The sequence below is a fragment of the Dreissena polymorpha genome, chromosome 11, assembly GCF_020536995.1.
Source record: "Dreissena polymorpha isolate Duluth1 chromosome 11, UMN_Dpol_1.0, whole genome shotgun sequence".
NCBI lineage: Eukaryota > Metazoa > Mollusca > Bivalvia > Myida > Dreissenidae > Dreissena > Dreissena polymorpha.
Window position 1 is genome coordinate 81,165,054 of NC_068365.1, and position 16,823 is coordinate 81,181,876.

The 16,823-nt window shown below is 36.8% G+C and overlaps 1 protein-coding gene across 2 annotated transcripts in view; it reads right to left on the reverse strand.

Moving 5' to 3' along the window:
* Positions 1–16,823, reverse strand: part of LOC127850765 (rap guanine nucleotide exchange factor 4-like) — a 152,949-nt gene that overhangs the window by 13,766 nt on the left and 122,360 nt on the right. For both annotated transcript variants that reach the window (XM_052384055.1, XM_052384054.1), the window contains 11 exons: positions 16,025–16,253; positions 14,633–14,816; positions 13,214–13,359; positions 12,220–12,296; positions 11,946–12,013; positions 11,095–11,173; positions 10,336–10,448; positions 8,730–8,815; positions 7,644–7,722; positions 3,656–3,806; positions 2,114–2,208 (listed from right to left, as the gene is read on the reverse strand). In XM_052384055.1, coding sequence (XP_052240015.1) covers positions 2,114–2,208; positions 3,656–3,806; positions 7,644–7,722; positions 8,730–8,815; positions 10,336–10,448; positions 11,095–11,173; positions 11,946–12,013; positions 12,220–12,296; positions 13,214–13,359; positions 14,633–14,816; positions 16,025–16,253 — 1,307 coding nt within the window. The remainder of the gene's footprint in view (positions 1–2,113; positions 2,209–3,655; positions 3,807–7,643; positions 7,723–8,729; positions 8,816–10,335; positions 10,449–11,094; positions 11,174–11,945; positions 12,014–12,219; positions 12,297–13,213; positions 13,360–14,632; positions 14,817–16,024; positions 16,254–16,823) is intronic.

Genomic DNA, 16,823 nt, shown 5'->3' on the forward strand with positions numbered 1-16,823 from the left:
GTCATGATCAATGTCCCTATGAAGTTTCATGATCCTAGGCCTAAGCTTTCTTGAGTTATCATCCGGAAACCATTTTACTATTTCGGGTCATCTTGACCTTGACCTTTGACCTAGTGACCTGAAAATCAATAGGGGTTATCTGCGAGTCATGATCAATGTATCTATGAAGTTTAATGATCCTAGACATAAGCGTTCTTGAGTTATCATCCGGAAACCATTTTACTGCATTGGGTCACTGTGACCTTGACCTTTGACCTAGTGACCTGAAAATCAATAGGGGTCATCTGCGAGTCATGATCAATGTACCTATGAAGTTTCATGATCCTTGGCATAAGCGCTCTTGAGTTATCATCCGGAAACAATCTGGTGGACGGACGAACCGACATGAGCAAAACAATATACCTTCTCTTCTTCTCAAGGGGGGGGGGGGGGGCATAATGAGAAAACTGCCCCCCCTCCCCTCTCAGCAGCCATGTTATTCAACTGACCGGAACCATTTTTGAACTCAACTCTCGTATCAAGGAAACAAATGTTCTGAGCAAATTTCATGAAAATTGGGCCAAAAATGTGACTTCTACTGTGTTCACATGTGTTCACTATAAACATTTAGAGAAAAATGCCCCGCCCACTGGGGGCCATTTTTTTTCACAGATCCCGACCATTTTCAAAGTCATCTGAGATATCAATAAAACCAATGTTTTGACCAACTTTTATGACGATTGGGCAAAAATTGTAACTTCTAGAGTGTTTACAAGGTTTCTCTATAGCCAAATAGGGAAAACTGCTACTATATACATATAGAGAAAAATGCCCCGCCCACTGGCGGCCATGTTTTTTCACCGATCTCGACCATTTTCGAACTCGTCCAAGACATCATTGAACCAATGTTTTGACCAACTTTCATGATGATTGGGCAAAAATTGTGATTTCTAGAGTGTTTACAAGGTTTCTCTATAGCCAAATAAGGAAAACTGCCCCACCCACTGGCGGCCATGTTTTTCAACGGATCGGAACAACTTTTGAACTCAACCAAGATATCATTAAGACAAACATTTTGACAAAGTAACATGAAGATTGGGCATGAAATGTGACTTCTACAGTGTTTACAAGGTTTTTCTTTTTTTTTGACCTAGTGACCTAGTTTTTGACCAGGCACAACCCAGTTTCGAAATTGGCCGAGATTTCATTGGGACAAAGCTTCTGACCAAGTTTCATGAAGATGGGACAAGAAATGTGGCCTCTAGAGTGTTTACGAGCAAATGTTTACGGACGGACGGACATACGACGGACAAAGACCGGTCACAAAAGCTCACCTGAGCAATCAGGTAAGCTAATAATTGGGCAAATCATAGAATACATTTATTTAAACTTTCCAAATCAGCAAATATTATGTAAGGGCATGTTTTTACTACAAATGGTATCTGTTAACGAGTATCCTAAAAGTGACAAAGACTTTGTTGCATGTTTAAATGGCACCTATAATACAATTTAATTTTGTAGATGCTAAACATCGTAGAGACGAAACTTATTAAACATTAAAAAACAATAGAGAAACAATTACAGGTAAAAGAGTTATGAAGATTACAGTTTACAAAAGGGACCTTTTCAAGTTTTTCAAGTAAATTGTCAAAAAAAGAAACAAAAGTTTCAGATTTGCCAATTTTCGTTGTAGTTATGATATTTCCGAGGAAACAGTAATATCTTGGAAATTTACCATGTTCTAAAATATCTATTATATGCATCCTTTGACGATTTAAAAACCTGAGAATTATAAAGCCCTACAAATGTGAAACGATTGAAAAATTTGAAGAGTTTTGTTGTTATTGCTATATTTTGTGACATTATGAGGATGGCTTATAAAAAGTAATAAAAAACAACACTCACAGTATGAGCACAGACGGCCAAGTGGTTTGAAAGTTAGTCTTTTACTCAAAGGGTCAGTGGTTTGAGCCCAGTTCAGGAATACTTTTTTTCTTTCTTAAATTGTATTATTGTTATTTACTGGAGCTATTTAGTTTCAATGTTTACATTTATCAATTTAAAGCATTTAATGACAAACTTCAATACATGTCAAAATCTGTGAAAAGGCTCCTTTTAGTTTTACTTCACATACCCAATTTGAGTACTGAGAACTGTTTCCAAAGGTTTAAGGTCATCTTTCAAGGTCGGATAGTCCTGCAGGTCACTCATTACACAAATATGTAACTCCTGAAAACAATAACAAAAGCATCTACTTTTTACGTGTATAACGATGCAAGCATGCTACAGAATTTACCTGTTTCTCAACACTTATTGCAGTTGTAAACAAAAGGGTCAAAGGTCCTAGGTTGCTCAACTGAGACTCGAACCAAACAAACTGTGTTGAGCAGCTTTTGTGAGGATTCAAGAAGCATTTAGAATTTTGTTATAATATGATCATAATCAAATTTCATATTCCAGTTTCATGATGATTGAGCATACAAGTTTGTCTATAGAGTGTTCAGGAGCTAGTGAAAAGATCTATTGACCTAGTTTTTCATATCCACATCCTAATATAGTTGGGATAATTATTCTGACAAAGTTTTAAGACACTTGGGCAATTGTCATCTATTGTATTCACAAGTTTTTTTCATCAATTTTACATAACAATTTGTTTACCAACTTGCTGTTCTCAAATCAGCTAAGAGATCACGTAAAAAAATTATCTCGCCAAGTTTCATAACGCTAGGGCAAGAAATGTGACAGTTAAGAGTTCACAAGGTTTTTGTTTTATTTGACCTTGTTACCTAGTTTTTCTCCTTGACCCAGTTCAAAACTTGGCAGAGGTATAATTGAGACAATATTCTGATTAAGTGAAGATTGTGCAATATAAGCAATTCAAGCTTATTTAATGTGTTCACAAGCTTTGCCTTTAATTTGACCTAGATACCTAGTTTTAGACCCAAGGTTACAAACTATGTCCATTTTTTTGGACAAATTTTATGACCATGAAGATTGTGCAATAAATGTGACCTCTTAGAGTGTTCACACGTTTTCTTCATTTTGACCCTTATGACCTTGTTTTTAACCCCAAATGATCCAGTTGCCAACGGGGCCGAGATATCATAAGGACAAATGTTCTGACCGAAAATCTTTAAGATGGGCAATATATGTGGCCTCTAGAGCGTTTAAAAGCTTAATGCTGATGCTTGAAGTCAGACAACAAATGATCACAATAAGCATGCAGAAAATTGTAGTGTTCATGTTTTAAAAATTGTAAGTTGAAAAAGGGACATTATTGTTACAATTTTTTACGCACAATAGAAAACACCCGTGCAAGTTAAAATGTTGCATGTTGAAAATTGTCGAAGCACTCCATCTGACCAGTGCGTGTCACAGTCAGCGGGGTGATTTAAGAACCACCTCAGGGGAGGAAAATACTCTACCCCCCTAACAAGGTTCATCTTAACTCTTCTTTTCTATATAGATCCAGCAAAGTTTACAACTATTTGTAAAATTAGTTCAACATTGAAAGGGAGGAAATCAGCTGAAAAGAGGAAAAATCACACCCCTGACAGTACAGACAGATGTTGAAGGTGAATCAAGTATACTGGCGCCCCCCTCCACTTGAATGTGTGGGGGTGGGGGAGGGGGTATAGTTAATCTAAACATTCCTGATATTGCCAACTATTATTACCTTCAGGAACGCATTGATGGTCACGTCTTCTCTGAATGCAGCTCCAACGATATTTGACCACTCCTGGACAAAATGGAGGACACACTTCTTATGGTTTAACATGAACTCAAAACCTTCGTGCTCCGAACCATCCGCAGTGGAGGAATGATAGCTTGGATGAGTTAAGGAACACAAAAAATAATGGTGGTGGTGGAAGATAAGAATGATATTGGAACCCTAACAGAAAATAAATTTGATGTCGCTCACCTGAGATAAAATGAAATGACATGTTCTTTGCAGCCCAAGATATCAATGGAACAAATGTTCATACCAAGTATCATGAAGAATGAACAACAAATGGCCCCTTGGCGGCCATGTTTTTTTAACAGACCTGAACCATTTTTTAACTCTTCCAAGATATGTCTGAATTTCATGAAGATTAGGAAAAAAATGTGTCTTCTAGACTGTTCACATGTTGTCACTATATACATATAAAGAAAACTGCCCCACTCCCTGGCGGCCATGTTTTTTCACTGATCACGACCATTTTCAAACTCGTCCCAGACATCCACATACCTAATGTTTTGACAAAATTTCATGATGATTAGGCAAAACATGTGACTTCTAGAGCGTTCACAAGCTTTCTTATTATATAAATATAAGGAAAAAGACCCCCCCTGGCGGCCATGTTTTTTTACCAATCCAAACCATTCTCGCACTCTACTGTCCTATCCAGGTGTAGTAGTGCGGTCTCCTACACTTACGCAAATGAACCGGTCACAGGACGGTTACACGTTATGTAACTTGGTAAGCACTATGTAATGCGGAAATATTTATTTGACAAACTTATTTCCGGTCAGGATGAATATACTGACTGGTTGTAATTCTATCAACCAAAGGCATTCAGTCAGGGACGCCTAAATACACTCAAAGAATTTATTTATAAGTGAAAACCAAAGCAGCTTTAACAAAAATTACTAATTTTGTATTCAAAGAAGTCGGAAAATGAAGAACAATGACAGAAAATTAAGAACAGGTACAAGCCAAGTCTAAAGAATCTAAGTATCGTTACAAAAATGAACAACATACAGCAAATACCTGAATGAATGTAAAAAGAAGTTCAAAATCTGTCAAAAAAACTGATATAAATATAAGTTACTGTTAGTCTAGAAAGTGTAATAATAATAAGTGTAATAATCGTTTTCACTTGAATCTGACACACACAAAACTCGATTTATAACGGGGATTTTGTTAAGTTACGCAAAGTTGGTACCAATCTTCTCTATTATTCTACAAGCACACGTGATATAATTCATACTTAAGTTATTTCTAACATAACATTTCCAGTTTTTAAAAATTTAATAAATGCTCCATAAGGGTGATCTAGGTAATTCTACACATTGAGGCTTCCACTTGCTCTTGTCAAGACCGCATTTCCGCGTTTGAAATGGCATATATTTAATTAATCTAACTTATGGATACCGAATGTCAGAGCTACATAAAACCTATTCACACCGTTTTAGCCTTATTTCATTTCCGCTTTTTTTCCCTAACAAATCAAACGAAACTCGTTGAAAAAAATGAGAACTAGGCATTCTATCTAAAAGGTGGATTAAAAGCGTTCATTGGTGACATCACATGTCTGCACATGTGTAGATACCGTTATTAATATAATATATCACGTGTCACCTTATAATAACATGTATAATGGCAATAAAGTGCATTACTATAAGAGTAATAAAACACAGCACAAATTAGGCTTCATGCTGGGTTTTATTTCTCTTAAAGTAAAGCAGATGAACCTCGCTTCTGTATATTAATGACCTAGTAACTGATAGAACTATTTAAAAAAAACGTGAAATATTATGTGATAATCAGATCGAAAACATAAACTATTTAAATCTGCTAGTATATCCGATAAAAATATGTTATAATTGTCTTTGACAGTGTTGACGTTCAGTTGTTCGTAGTGACGACCGCATGCATTTATACATCTCTTACACTTCTCAAGATCTCTTTTCGGCTTTGGAAACAATATAAATTAAATGTCACCAACTAATCTTTCAGGATATCGATTGTCCGAGTTACAGAGTCCCCATCGACACCGTTTAACCATTTTAATCTACTTTTTTTTAAGAGGAAAACAAAAGAAACTTGCTTAAGTAAAAGTGAACCTATACATAGCTTGTCTAGAAAATGGCGGACAGTTCGTTGCTAACTAACGCGCCCGATTAATCGATCGCTGATTGGTAGATCAGTTCATAGATAAGAACTTGATTGACAGGCAGCGTCATGTCAATTTAATCTAAAGAACAATATTTATGGAGATTAGGAAACTTCAGTGAATCAAATGTAAAAATAAGAAGCGTTTACTACAGTTATTGAAATAGAATAGAGTCTTTCTAATTTAGAAAATGCCAAATAAAAATAATCTAAATAATAAGAATAATTTAGAAAATAATGCCAAAATGTCTTGATGCCGGTGTTAAAAATAATTTAGAGTTTAATTATTTCAAAATTCCAACCTTTTTCAAGAGCTGTTGACTTTTCAAGACAGCATCAAGAGGTGTTTAAATGAGCCCAAACAGCTTATTTTATACAGTTCAGAAGAGATCAATGGCAGAGTAGTCAATTTTCCCTCAGAACAGTGCATTTATAAATGATCAATATCTTCCCAAATTCCGGAGCAGAACTAAAAATAAATTACTGAACCAGGTTAAACAAGGGAGATTAATACTGCATAAATACTGCAAAATCATGTACATGTTGTCTTTCTTTCAGTTATCTCTTAGTTGAAAGGCTTATCATAAGTGTTAATGAATAAAAAGTTATGTTAACTATGAAAATTCTGTGTTATGAAAAATTACATAACACAATTAATGTCACATAATATTGACATAATAAAACCAAACTTTACTACACAGGAAACCAATGTTCTGACCAAATTTCATGAGCAAACTAGAAAGTTAACAAGATTTTACTATAGCCATATATAGCCATATAAGGAAAAATGCCCCGCCCCTTGGCAGCCATGTTTTTCAAGCCAAGGTTACCATTTTTGAACTCATCCACGATATCATTGGGACAAATCATCTTAGCATGTTTCATGAAGATCGGAAAATAAATGTGGCCTCTAGAGTGTTAACAAGGTTTTACTATAGCCATATAAGGAAAAATGCCCCGCCCCCTGGCGGCCATGTTTTTCAACCAACCAACATCATTTTAAAACTCGTCCATGATATCATTGGGATGAATCTTCTGACCAAGTTTTATGAGGATCGGACAATAAATGTGGCCTCTAGAGTGTTAACAAGATTTTGCTATAGCCATTTATAGCCATATAGGGAAAAATGCCCCGCCCCTTGGCAGCCATGTTTTTCAAGCAAACGTAACCATTTAAAAACTCATCCAAGGTATCATTGAGACCAATCTTCTGACAAAATTTCATGAAGATTGGACAATAAATGTGGCCTCTAGAGAGTTAACAAGTCAAATGTTGACGCCGCACAACGCAAGACGGACAAAAGGCGATCACAAAAGCTCACCATGAGCACATTGTACTCAGGTGAGCTAAAAACAGAAACTACAGGAACACATTTGCATCGTCCAAGAATAACAACAACCTTCCAATAAAGTTATAAGGATTATATAAAACAAATTTCTTCAAAAAAAAAGAGGCCAAATGCAATTTGTTTAATTTTGAAAATAGAGTACAACGAGAAATGTGTGTTGTATTTTCAAGAAGATTGTTTTTGCTATCCCCCCCCCCCCCCGCCCCAGATTTTATTGCAGACAAGATATAGACTATAGCTGTCAGTGAGGCCGGGGTGTTAACATGTAGTCACACATAATGGTCACTAGGCACCTTCAACAATGCCTCTTTGGCCAAACAGTAGCCATTTGGCTGACCAGCTATAATACTGATCTCTAGAAGGGCCTAGATGTATGCTGATTGATATGAGGATAGGCTCATATGCCTCTAGGTGTAAGCTGATTGATGGAAGGATACTGTGAGAGCAGGACAGGACAGAGGTGGTTACACGGCATGAAGATAACATGTGTGAGCAGGAAGTCTTCCAGGAAACCATCTGCAAGCAGTGAACACATATTCATGTAACGTAACTTATTGAACATTTCAGTCACTCTGGGACAATGGGCTTCAAAGCATGTGTGTAAAGTGTCATCCCGGATTAGCCTGCGCAGTCCGCAAAGGCTAATAAGGGACGAAAATTTCTAGTTAAATAGGATTTTTTGCAAAGCAGATTCCTCTCTTTTTACAAAAAAATACCATAGAAGCAAAGTGTCGTCCTTGATTAGCCAGTGCAGACTGCACAGGCTAACCTGGATGATATATAACTTAACACACAGGCATTAAACCACATTTTCCTAAACAAGGCTTATTTTTTTAAAGTTCTGAAATAAGCCATTATAAATGTTGTCCATAGTATATATTTTCAAAATCTGCCATTAACAGATAAACAAACTTGTTTGATAGTCATATTACAATTATTTCATATTTGGCAGTTTTTCAGTCATCGGTATGTTAAATACATACTGTAATCTAAGTAATCAACATATCCTGTACAGTAGTAAATTCTTTACAAACATATTAACTTTAAACATATTTGCCCATTTCTAGCACTTTTTAAAATCGCCTTTTTTTCAAGCAACTCAAATAAATGCTCATATGGAAGATATATATTTTGACATAAAACACTTATTAAAAACTGTTATTTTGTGCATTAAAGGCATATGTGGGTAATGACTATTGACTTAATATGCAATAAACTGTTGAAACCATAAATTAGTCACACAATTTAGCCTTGTTCTCAGAAAACTGGGCTTAATGAATGTGCATTGTGTGTCGTCCCAGATTAGTTTGATCAGTCCACACCGGCTAATCTGGGATAGCAATTTGCGCCTAAACTGGAGTTTCACTAAGACTAGACTTAATTTGAATCCACATAACCATAAAGCTGAGAATGTCCTCCATAATTAGCTTGTCCAGACTGCACAGGCTATTCTGGGACTATACTACGCACATGCATTAAACCCCATTTTCAAGAACACAGCTCAATTAATACTGGTCCCTTACCTATCTCAGTCTCATTCTTGTTGTCCAGGCGACTATCCAGGAGATGTTCCAGCATCTTTTCTGGTGTACCAGCCATCACAGAGTACCTGTAACATAGCAACTGTAGTCACTAAGGGGATAGTAGTAACCATAGCAACTGAAGTTAATATCACATCTATACACATCCCCATCCTTTTATTTATGAAAACACAGCTATGGCAAAGACTGAAATTAAATTAAGCTTATTCAACAAAATGTTGAATTCAAATACAACTCCTTTTTACTGACAATTAGGTAACAATAGGGCCGTTGTGACCCTTCAATGCTCACCTGAGTTCAAGGACAACAATTGCTCACCACTTGACCAGTGGGTCTAGTTTTTTACTAAACTTGACCAAGATTCAAACATGGCCTTCATATTGTCATGATAAACATTCTGACATGGCCTTCATATTGTCATGATAAACATTCTGACATGGCCTTCATATTGTCATGATAAACATTCTGACATGGCCTTCATATTGTCATGATAAACATTCTGACATGGCCTTCATATTGTCATGATAAACATTCTGACATGGCCTTCATATTGTCATGATAAACATTTTGACATGGCCTTCATATTGTCATGATAAACATTCTGACATGGCCTTCATATTGTCATGATAAACATTCTGACATGGCCTTCATATTGTCATGATAAACATTCTGACATGGCCTTCATATTGTCATGATAAACATTCTGGCATGGCCTTCATATTGTCATGATAAACATTCTGACATGGCCTTCATATTGTCATGATAAACATTCTGACATGGCCTTCATATTGTCATGATAAACATTCTGACATGGCCTTCATATTGTCATGATAAACATTCTGACATGGCCTTCATATTGTCATGATAAACATTCTGACCGAGTTTCATCAAGCCCAAGTCATAAATGTGGCCTCGAGAGAGGAAACAAGTTTTTTAAGAATTTGACCTCGAGACTTAGTTTTAGACGCATCTTACCTAAATGCAAACTTGGCCTAGATATTGTCAAGATAACAATTCGACCAAGTTTCATCACTCTCGAGTAATACATGTTGTCCCTAGAAAGAATACAAGATTTGACCAGGTGACCTTAGTTTTTGTGCACAATACCAAGATTTGAACAGCCTTGGTATTGCCAAACTGAACATTCTAAACAAGTTTTATAAAGATCAAGATAATTTTTTTAAACAGGTAACAAGTTTTTTCTTGGATATGACCTGTTTTTGGATGCAAATGTCCCAGATACAAAAGTCCTTCGAGATGTTGCCTAAACAAACATTCTGGCAAGGTTAAAATCAATATCGAGACATAAATGTGGCCTTTGGGGTGCTAAGAAGGTTAATTTTAAAATGGTGACCTAGTTTTTGGATACAACAAATGACCCAGATTTGATCTCACCCTACAAAGTGCCAAGGCAAAGACACTGACAATGTTTCTACATTTTTTTGTATCTGTTTGCATCTCTCAGCCACTCATTTTTTACCAATGACAACTTGAAACAATAAGAATATGAAAATGATATGGCACTGTGGCATCGCTATGCTATGAACCCCTAAGGAAATGTCAGTTGGTAATTGAAAGCACATGTTACTTGTAGTGTGACGTGAGGGTGCCGTCTGCAGCCTGCATGTTGGAGGGAATCTTCTCCAGTACCAGGACATCCTGACCGTGCTCCTTGAGGCGCACAGTGTTGGCTTCAACATCCTGAACAAGAGGGGAGAATACATAGAACTTCATTCTGGGAAAACAGGGCTTAATGCATGTAACACAGGCTTATCAGGGTCGACACTTTCTGGCTACACTGCAGTCTTTGTTTAGAAGAGACCTCCTTTAACCCTTTGCATGCTGGGAAATGTATTGTCTGCTAAAATGTTGTCTGCTGAATTTCTAAAAAAAGCATTTTTTAATATTTTTTTTCAAAGAATACTATCAGAATAGCAAACAGTTTGGATCCTGATGAGACGCCACGTTCTGTGGTGTCTCATCTGGATCCAAACTGTTTGCAAAGGCCTTTAAAATTCGGTTCCAGCGCTGAAAGGGTTAAACAAAAATTCCATAAAAGATGAAAGTGTCAGTCCTGATTATCCAGTGCGGACTGTTTTTACTGTACGCAGCTCATTAGAAATAACTAGACCCTGTGACTGAAATGATAAATACCACCCAAAGCCACATCCCAAAAACATATCGCATTGTATATAAATAATCAATATTATATTTAAGTTTAAAAAGGGGCGTGGCTTAAGCAATTTTAAAATAAGATCATTAAAAATGCACATTCACAGCTACTAAGAACTATTAACAATTAAGAATGTAGACCATTAAAAAGTTTTGGAGTACTTCACTCACTTACCCGCAGGATTCTGTTGAAGTCATCCTTGTCTACCCGGAGGAAGTGGCAGTTGTCATCTCGCAGCACTATAGTGGCAGCCCTATGGTAATATGTAATCAACACTCTTTGTGATATGTCAAGTTAATTTCAGCCTCATTTTGGGAAAACTGGGCTAAATGCATTTGCTAAAAGTGTCATCCCAGATAAGCCTTTCAGTTCCCACAGGCTATGCTAAAAGTGTCATCCCAGATAAGCCTTTCAGTTCCCACAGGCTATGCTAAAAGTGTCATCCCAGATAAGCCTTTCAGTTCCCACGGGCTAATCAGGGACAACACTTTCCGATTATATGGCATTTTTTGTTTAAAAAAAAATCTGCTTTAGTGAAAATCTGGTGATCTTGGAGACTTCATTCCTGACTAGCCTGTGCCAACTGCACAAGCTGTTATGGGACGACACTTAACACATATGCATTAGGCCCAGTTTTTTCCAAAACACAAATAATTTGATCTTGTTATATTTATTTTTTAAATATAAACTATTATGATACTTTGAAAAATATTTTCAGCAAAAAGCTTATCACTTTTGCTGCAAGTTATTATTTTCTACCACAAATGAATTGGTATAGCAGTACTTTAGTGCTATATAAATGCAATTCTAGAAAGGATGAAAATGGGCAATAGAGATTTTAACTAAATAGTTACTTTACTTTTGTATATAGAAAACTTGCAAGAAGTTTCATATTCGGAACATATTGAACCAAAATAATTTCATGGTCAGTAGTTAAGGACTAGACAAATCATGTTTTACCCCTGAATCTACCTAGGGCAATCGTTGTTAGGACTAGACAAGATGTGTTTTACCGCTAAACCTACCTAGGGGCATCGTTGACCAGAGCCAACTTTCCAAAGTCGTCACCCTCCTGAAGTGTGCAGACAACACCCTGAAAGAAACACGTGAACACATAACAAAATGTATGTATTCAATTTATTGTAACATTTGCATATAGTTTTGATTGTCAGCAAATTCATGACTGAATTACTGCAAAAAATTACAGAAAGACTTTAATACAAACTGTATTACATATATTGCCAATAATAAGCCTATGCCAGGATTCAAACAAGGATGAGATAACTGTTGATCACTCACTTTCCCGTAGATGACAACATTGACGGACCCCTTGAGGATGATGTACCAGGACTTCCCCTCGTCGCCCTGATTAAACACTGCAATATCAAACAGCAACATTGCACTCCAAACCATACTCATGAACAATTGAGCATTATTCTGCAAAAACTGGGCTTAAATAATCTGCGTAAATAGTCCTCCAAGAATAATAAGGGTCGACACTCTGCGCTTTAATGGAAAGTTTTTGTTTAGCACATGCTAATCTAGAATGACACTTTATGCACATGCATTTAGCCCAGTTTTCACAGAATAAGGCTAAAATGTAGATCAGTTAATACTTATTATAATATGAGTGAACAACTTTTAACCTTGAACATCAGCAGATTTTAGCATAATCATGGAAACAAAAACCAAAAGCATATTTTGATTTAATGGGAAATTATACTGACAACCATACCTCATTTTTTGTGAACAACTAAAATCGTTGTTTTTTCGTTTTCTTTTTTTAAAGATTTATTTTTTATTGTTAGCTCCTAAGCATTAAAAAAAGAAATGTTTTTAATTTCAATTTATCTTTTTACAATATATTTTTACAAAAACATTTACCATACCTGTAATACATTAAGTTTTAACAATTACTTAATTTTTTACGATAACCAAACATCTTAATTATTGAAAATATTGTCGTGCATTGCGCCCCAGTGGCACTTCTGTCATTAGCAAATCTTGCTTGAAAACAAATGTTGTTGCTGAACAGTTTTCAGAACAGTTTCTCGTATAAACCAACTTATTTTAGTTCGTTTGAATTGAAAGCCAAAAATTTACTAAAACTCTCTTGAGTCTGTTTCCTGGGTAGAACCAGCAATTGGTGTCTTTGGGAGAGGTCTTAGGAAAGCTCACACAGTGGGGATCAAACCCATGACCTCATGGGCGCTAGGCGGACACCATATTGACTACGCCACAGGGCCCTTATTCACGAACACCTGCCCATAATAACAGTAAACCTTGCACGTACAGACAGTGCCTGCCTTGGCGTGAGACTCAAACACGAGGACACTGGCCAGCTCCCTCTTGACCATGGTGGACAGGTGTGACAGGGCCTTGATGTGCAGCAACTCCTCATAGATAATCTCAAGGTCCTCGCTGGTCCGCTCATGGGAGCTGTTAACATGTATGTAGCTGACTGATAATTGAGCCACGATATACACTTCAACACCGTTATTTCGAAGTCGTCGGGACCGTTAAAAAAACTTCGGATTAACGATAATTCGAAATAAACATTTGACAGAAGACTTCTTTGATTCCTTAAAAATAAAACGTTGTGGAATTTGCATGGTTCGGTTCTAGTTACGCTTACTTAAAAACGTAAACTAGTCAGAAAGCAATATATTTATACTCGTAACAAACGGGGGAATAAAACGATTCTTTTTCTTGTTTTTATTTTTCTCTAATTACAGAACATATAAAATAAAACGAATAGCACAAATTATCAGACATACATACATATGCATACATTTTCGGAAATGAATTAACCTTTATTTTAATAATACGCGATGTCTCTCTTAACACCGGCGTTCGCGCAGACGACAAAGGTGTAATAATCGGCTTTTGACGCGACAAAGGTGTGAAATTACGCTCAGTATTTTGAAGTTTTGACTTCGGATTAAAGATTGATAATTAGGTGCGAATTATAGTGTTGGGACCAACAGAATCACTTCAAATTAACGATTTCTTCGGTTTAACCAAGTTCGGATTAACAATGAAATTTTACATTAAACAAACAAGAATCAAAATCTGGACCAGAAAAACACTTCTAAATAACAGTGACATCGGATTATCAGTGTTCGAAATAACGGTGTTGAAGTGTATATGTATTTGGCAGACAGTAATAATTGAGCCACGCTCTATGAAAATGTGTCTCTATGAATGTGCATTCAGTGTTCTCATGGATTAGCCTATGCAGTATGCAGATACTAATTAGGGACAACACTTTCAGCTTTTATGGATTATTAATTATTAATTATTAAAATCTTCCTCATTACGGCCTCAGGTCTGTTATTTGTTTACGTTTTGAAATCTTGACTGGGAAATTTAACCCTTTACCACTTAGAGACGTATTTTCACGCATTTGTAGTCCCTAAGAAAGTTATATTTAATTTAAGACCTTTCTGAGTAAATTCAAGTTTTAAGGGCTTTACTTTTTATAAACCTTATATACTGATGAGCAGCAAACAGCATTAAACCTGAACAGACTGCGAGTTACTCGCACGCTGTTCTGGTTTTATGCTGTTTGCACATAGCCATTTTCACTTTGCTTATCAATGGGTTAGGGTTAAGGCAGTCAAATGGAAATATATATAATGTTTTGAGTGCTGAATTTACGGCCCCAAATGTTAATTTGACAAATACTGTACGAAGAGGAAGGCCCACTTACGGTTTTCTGAGTATCATCCTCATGATGGCGTCGGGTCCGTTCTGTGCCAGCATCATGAACACTTCCTGCAGCTCGTCCTCACACTCCCGCTTGATGGCTGCACTGGGAACCGTGCTCTCACCCTCGTCATCACAGTGGAACCGGTAGAACAGGTACTTGTCTTTGAACTGGTGCTCGTGACACACTGCATGACGTAGAGAATTATTGAATTACTTGGAAATGTATGAGTCACTCTCAGGGAAAAAAATGAATTATGAGTATAATAATTGTGCTATTAATATTGTATTTTGATTATTGTGCTAAAATTATTTTGCTGTTATGCTTGAGCTATAATTATATTTGTGCTATAATTATTTGTGCGATAATAATTGTGCTATTAATATTATGCTATTATTATTGTGTTTTGATTATTGTGATGTTATTATTGTGCTATAATTATTGTGCTGTAATCATTGTGTCATAATTATTTGTTCCTAGTAAATACATGAGATGCACCCAGAGGAAACGCAGGTTTAATACCTATGGGTATAGAGTTGTCCCAGATAAGCATTTGCAGTCCGCACAGGCTAATCATGGATGACAGTTAAAACCTAGACTGTTTTTTTTGTTTAGAAGAGATTCAAAGCGGCAAGTTGTCTCCCTAATAAGCCTGTGTAGACTGCAGAAAGTGTCGCCAAGAGTCTCACATCTGGGTGATGCACATGCATTTAGCCAGATTTTCCCAGAATGCATTTATATATGTACCGGTATATCCAAACTACTTGCATTAAGCTAACAAAATAAAGGTAAAAGCACATAATCTTGAACAGGATAAATCAGTGGATGATCTAATATTTGTCTTGTTAAGGATAGTTGCAGGATAGTTCTTATTAATTCGGGGTAGTCCTAATATTTGTACGCAGAAGGGACCATTTAGGATTTCTGATATGGCTCTCCCTTTGGGTACAAATCTGATTCGCTGAAAAAGGGGGAAATTTTGTTATCAGAAAAATGTGGGAACAAAACATCAAATTTAAATTGTATTAAAACTCCAAATACTTTGTACATTTGAATATGTCTTTTTAGTTTAAATCTATTTATTTAAACCTATTTATTTTAGCTCAATTGCATCGAAAGCCTTAGGCTTATTTTAGATGCTGAGTCCGTTTCCTGGGCCTAGAACCAGTACTTGGTGTCTATGGGGAATTCTAAAGAATGCTGCTACACTGGGGATCGAACTCATGACATCCCTGTTTCTAGGGGGACACCATATCCACTACGCCGCGGAAACCTTTGTTACATATCTTTTTACATAACCATGTGATACATGCATGAGCAATTCCAATCTAAACTCACAAAAACAAACTATAATGCTCAGTTTGACATGTTCGTCTGGAAAAAAAGAGAACTCACCATGCACCACAACTCCCTCCTCAACAAGTGCCTGCCACATGCCTACAGCCTGCGTGCGCGAGTGCACCAGTCCACTGTGCTGAAGGACCCAGTCCACCATCTCCGTGCCCACCATGCAGCGGCGGTACGTGCGCAGGTGGAACTTCCTGTCACGGATCATGTGTGGGGCTCGTGTCAGCAGGACCGTCCTCAACACGTGACCGGCGTGGACCAGTCTGTCTGAAGGCACCTGAAAGGAACGGGATATTGGTACTAAATTGCATATAGGCAATTTGTTAGTTGCTTTTAAAACAGAAGACTTATAGATGGTCAGGTGCAGCCATTCTGGGGCCTGTATTTAACAACAGATTCTTAAACTTAAGTCTTAAAATAAAGACTATTCTCAAACAAAACAGTATAGTATAGAAATTACTTTAAAAAGTAAAATCCAACATTGCAGTTAACACTTCTAATATATCATTCTTTCTTAAGAACAATCTGTTATTGATATAAGCAACATTAAAAGACATTTTATACGAAAGTTGGAGCTATTTTTATCAAAAAGTGTTCTTTATTCCCAAGTCTTAGAATGGATAGGTGAAAAAGGGTCTGGGACATAACCCAGGACCTCTCACTATCAAGGCCCAGAACTTACTAGGCCCAGTACTTGAACCCGGGACCTCACACTATCAAGGCACAGAACTTACTAGGCCAAGTACTTGAACCCGGGATCTCACACTATCAAGGCACAGAACTTACTAGGCCCAGTACTTGAACCCGGGACCTCACACTATCAAGGCACAGAACTTACTAGGTCCAG